Source organism: Oncorhynchus masou, unplaced genomic scaffold, assembly GCF_036934945.1.
Source record: "Oncorhynchus masou masou isolate Uvic2021 unplaced genomic scaffold, UVic_Omas_1.1 unplaced_scaffold_2980, whole genome shotgun sequence".
Taxonomy (NCBI): Eukaryota; Metazoa; Chordata; class Actinopteri; order Salmoniformes; family Salmonidae; genus Oncorhynchus; species Oncorhynchus masou.
Window position 1 is genome coordinate 29,372 of NW_027009399.1, and position 5,456 is coordinate 34,827.

Genomic DNA, 5,456 nt, shown 5'->3' on the forward strand with positions numbered 1-5,456 from the left:
TAGTCACTGTGGGGACTGTTGTGTTAAACGCCTTAATGTTATCGGATGAATCCCAGAATATATCACAGTCTGTACTTGCAAAACAGTCTTGTAACCTTGCGTCTGCTTCGTCCGACCACTTCCGTATTGAGCGCATCACTGGTACTTCCTGTTTCAGCTTTTGTTTGTAAACAGGAAACAGAACAATATAGTCATGGTCAGATTTCCCGAAGGAAGGACGGGGGAGGGCTTATATAAGTTTCTGTGGTTAGAAAAAATGTGGTCTAGAGTTGTATCACCCCGAGTGGCGCAGGCCAGGTCGCAGTTGCAAATGAGAATAAAGGTGAAATATGTTTTTTTTTAAAGGAGACTTGTCGGTAGAAGAGAGGTATGGTGGTTTTAAATCTCCCCGCGTTAAAGTCTCTACCCACCAGATATTGTGCCTCTGGGTGAGCATTCTCTTGTTTGTCTATTGTCCCATACAGTTTGTTGAGTGTCAGAGTTGTGTTGACTTGTGAAGGAATTTAGACAGACGTGATAATTACAGATGAGAACCCTCTTTGTAGATAAAAGGGTCTGCAGCTTACCATGAGGTATTCTATATCAGTTGAGCAAAAGCTTGACATTTTCTTCACACTTGAAGAAGCATACCAGTTGTTATTTATGAAAAAAGTACTACGTGCATAGCGTCATCATCCTCCACATTTCAGTAAGACATAATGTTGCAGGTTTTCAAGTCTCTATGTTAGGAAAATCTCGAACAAATCTTATTCTCGAGTGAATGGACATTTGCCAATAAAATGGAGGGGAGCAACATTTGGTTTACGCTTTGCCTCAATTACACCAGGGCTCCACCTCATCTCCTGCATTAAAGTCATATTTGAAGTCAAAATCAAGGGTAGTAACTGTCGATCTCATGTCCAGAAGTGCTTGTCGTTCACATGATAATAGTATGACCTTTCTGTAAAAAAATGTTTTAAGATAAGCACGATACAAGTCACTAAATAGCAAAGTTGGATTGGAAAGCGTGAGATATTGCCCTTCTCTTAATAAGGTATCATAGTTTTCACCTGGATTCACCTGGTCAGTCTATGTCATGGAAAGAGCAGGTGTCCTAATGTTTATACATTCAGTGTGCGTTTTGTTTTTGTTTTTTTGCGAAGTCCTATTATTTTTATCTAAACTAAGCAAATCCAGTATTTTTACATGAAGAAAGTGTTCTGCCTGACATTACATCCAGATAGATCGTTCTCTTATTCTACACAGCACATATTTTTGCTATATCGACTTTACATACAGCTTCTGTCATTCCTAGGAAGTATTCTCCACTGTGATTTGATTTGGCACTATATGCATGGTAATGGAAAGCAGAATAACACGTTTTCCTCTCAGGTTACCCAGGACCCCCTTCGGCACCCAAAGTGGTCAGTGCCTTCAAGGACTGCATCAACCTGGTTTGGTCTCCCCCTATCAACACTGGAGGAACTGAAACTTGGGGTTACAACCTTGAGAGACGCAAGAAGGGAAGCAACTTTTGGAGCCCTGCAAACCTAGACGGGCCTATCAAAGGTGTGGCCTCCTCATAGGCAATGGCTCAAGGAAATATATCTACAAATGTGTTAATTTACCTGGAAGTGTACAACAAGAACCTTTCATAAAAATATATAACTTGCAACTGAGCCTTTGTAAGTATTTTCTGGCATAATGATACTCTGAACTTTTTTTATTTTCTCTCAGACACAACGTTTGCATTGAAAGATGTTATTGAGGGAGCAGCTTATGAATTTCGAGTGTCAGCTATTAACATCTCTGGTGTCGGCGAGCCCAGTCCTCCCTCTGTTATAGTCTTCGCCAGAGATCCCAAGAGTAAGTCATGGTCATCAAAACCATTTATGTTTTTGAAATATTAGAACTTTCAATTACACCAATAGCCTGGCAGAACCAGCCTGATCGTTGTCTTCACCCTGAAATAGAATAGTGAACACAATGATCAGGCTGGTTCCAATGTAATATTGCACACGTCAACTAAAATAATAACTACTGTATCACATTGCTGTAATTCCAGAACCCCCTGGTAAAGTCATAGACCTTAAGCTAACAGATTCCAGTTACACCACATTTTCTCTGGCTTGGACTAAACCAAAGGAGGTGGAAGGGGTGGAGGATGAAGCCAAAGGCTACTTTGTGGAGATCAGACCAAATGAGAGCCCAGAGTGGACTCGTTGTAACATCAACCCCATCATTCCCACCTCCTTCAATGTGATTGGCCTGAAGGCAATGGGAATGTACTGGGTGAGAGTGATCGCCACAAACGATGGAGGCGAGGGCGAGCCCCAAGGCTTTGATAATTACATCATCGCCATGCCTCCTCCTGGTAAGGAATAGCATCTAATTTAAATCACTATTGTGATGTTCAATAATGAATATCGTATATACAGTAAGTCGACTGTATCCCTGAAATGTAATTTGATAATCAATAAAAAATGTAATCTGACCTATACTTTTCTTTACCCTGCAAGTGAGGCCACAATTTACAGGAAAAATGAAGAGCTTCATGGTTGTGAGAAAGGGGAATACTGTACGGTTCAACATCAACTTTGAGGTAAAGGGAAGAAAACGCAGCTTTCAGCCGACAAAATAGACTGTAAAAAGATAAAAGCTTTCATTGTAATGACTACTGCAGTATCCTGCTTGTGTCACCAAGTTCTCTGTGTTTACATGGTTTCACATGGTCCACAGGCCTCTCCTTTGCCAGATATCTATTGGTTGAAGGACTGCGTGCCTGTGTCCAAACGTGTCACAATCACCAACTCTGAGCGAGGTTCACAGCTTCTGATCCCCACGTCAGAGCGCTCTGATACGGGCATCTTTACCATCATTGTCAAGAACATGGTCGGTCAGGAGACGTTCAGTGTCGAGATCAGAGTCACAGGTGAATGTTAATCATTTTGTCGTTATGTTTTTATAATTTCAACTATAATCTTATGGTATCGGTAGATGAGAAACAGAATCGTTAGTGAAGTTTTTAATGCCAGTATCAATGCAGTTACTGGATGTAAGTTTAGCTTTCAATCAGATGACCATGTCTTACTGACCTGGTTCCAGATGATCCCAAGCCTCCTGGCCCGGTAGAATTGGAACAGAATGTTCCTGGAACAGTGACTGTGACCTGGACTCCCTCCCCAGATGAGAAGAAGGATGACAGGCTGCACTACATTGTGTACAAACGTGACTCTGTCAAGCGCACCTGGAGGATGGTCGCTGACAGCCTCTTCAACCATAAGTTCACAGTTACCAATATTCTACCCGGCAGAGAGTATAACTTCAGAGTGTTTGCTAAGAATGACATGGGCCTCTCAGAACCTGCTGTGTCCCCTACATGGAGAACCACAAGGAGAAAAGGTTTGTGGCGACAGCAACTAGCCTCCTTGCATTTGTTGAATGAAAGATCATTGAACCGTCATTTGTTTTGCATAGGCCACATCACAGAGAATACTGTAAGTTTAAAATGTTGCCCTTATACAAAACAGTATTAGCTGCGGGGTAATCTTTCTCTCTTTTCTCCTGTAACTCAGATAAGTTCATAGTGGACATGCCAGGCGTAAAGGGCTTGGACCTCCAGTGTCCACCATCGTTTTTACTCCGATTGAAAATCCGCACCGCTCCACCAGGCTACGAGTGCTACATGAGCTGTGCTGTACGAGGGGATCCAAAACCCCATGTCACATGGTACCACAACAACGTCAGCCTCAACACCAACACCAACTACCTTATCACCAACGTGTGTGGGGTCTGCACAATGCTCATATTGAAGATCGGACCCAAGGACAGCGGTGACTACAGTGTCATCGCAGACAGTCCCTTGGGCAGGGCAGAGTGCTCCACCAAGCTCACAGTCAGAGGTAGTATCTCACAGTCTCATCATAATAAAATGCTTTTTTTCGCGACAGGAACAATCTGTAATTATTTTTAAACACCAGGTCTGTGGCGGAGGGTCTTCCTGACTATACTGTGCATTAATTGGCTCATAGACAACAATTATTTATTTTCTGTTTAGTGAATATCATCCTTTGGCCACAGGACATAATGAAGTAGCATATCTTGACCTTTGAGGGGGTCTTTGATCTATGTGTGTCAGTTCTACGTCATGGAAGTCCTAGTGTGTGATACTATGTGTAGTAGAATATTAATTATGTACCATTGGTTTGTTTTCCAGAGTGAAGAGTTCACCCAGATGATTGATTGGCAGCAGCTGGCAACACAAACTTATGCATTAACCTATCATAGTCTTCAAAAAGATGTTGTGTGTGTGTGGAGGCTCAGATGCCCTTTTTCTTTAGTCAAAATGGTACACTCTTAGTTTTCTATGTGCTTACATGCAATGTGTCCTTCTATTTATTATAGTTGTTAAAACATTGCAAAGCATGAAATGAACATGACAAGACAAAGCGTCTTTATATGTATAAATAAGTAAAGTGAAGAGACAAATCTACATAGGCTACATATCTTGCATATGGAAATGAGTTCAGCCTATTCGTTGAATTAATATGGGGATTCCATATAATATTGGTAATTAAGAGTGATATTATGTGTAATTGTCTTTCAATTCGTTATACAGATGTATCAATCTATTCATATTTGAATCAAAGTAAGTTACATTTGTCATTTAGCGGATCCTCTTACCCAGAGTGACTTACAGGTTAAATTAAGGCCAAGTGCTTTGCTCAAGGGCACCTCAACAGATTTTTCACCTATTCAGCTTGGGGATTCAAACCAGCGACTTCTCACTTACTGGCCCAACGGTCCTAACCGCTAGGCTATCTGCCACCTTTCAGGCACTTTTTCACAACACACTTGATGTCATGCACAGATTGTGAGCAACTATTGGCAGCAGTAAGAAAGCCATCACCATCTGCACCCATTCAACATAACCGAGAGTTACGTTTTTATTACTTCTTAACAAAATACAATTTTGGGTTCTCATACAATTACAATTATGTTTTGATTATTGCTTGAACAGTCACTAAGATTATATTTGTTTGTGATCTTTGCAAAATAACTATTTTGCCTTTTTGCTGGTGTTCTGACAACTCCCCGTGTTCTGCCACCAACTTGTTTATCATAATACAATATAGCACAATATATAATACATATACACAACCCCATCACTACTGACATGGTGTCTTCCAATACGCCCATTCACATGAACACGCAATTCAGAACAGGTACTACAAGGATCCCAGGTACTGCTGCTCATTCTGTTTACCAGTTCCGGAGGCCAACATCACCATCCTTCTAGGCTTCACTGAACTGGATCATGACCACCAACCCTGGTCTGTCTTGTCTGATTACGCACACCTGGTTCCCATTTCCCCTGATTAGTATGTTATATTTGTGCCCTTTGTTCCCCTTTGTCCTTGTCGGTTATTGTTCCCATGTCTGTTGGTCGTGTGAGTTGTTTCAGCTTTTGTGCTGTG

General features: G+C 41.4%; 1 protein-coding gene across 1 annotated transcript; it reads left to right on the forward strand.

Annotated features, from left to right (window-relative positions):
- Positions 1 to 35: 35 nt before the first annotated feature.
- Positions 36 to 5,042, forward strand: LOC135534085 (immunoglobulin-like and fibronectin type III domain-containing protein 1). The gene is made up of 9 exons (XM_064961227.1): positions 36 to 141; positions 1,372 to 1,548; positions 1,717 to 1,845; positions 2,045 to 2,353; positions 2,499 to 2,581; positions 2,719 to 2,911; positions 3,085 to 3,381; positions 3,555 to 3,881; positions 4,196 to 5,042. Exons 1-9 carry the CDS (start codon positions 36 to 38, stop codon positions 4,198 to 4,200), a joined length of 1,626 nt encoding a protein of 541 aa, XP_064817299.1. The 3' UTR covers positions 4,201 to 5,042.
- Positions 5,043 to 5,456: the final 414 nt, after the last annotated feature.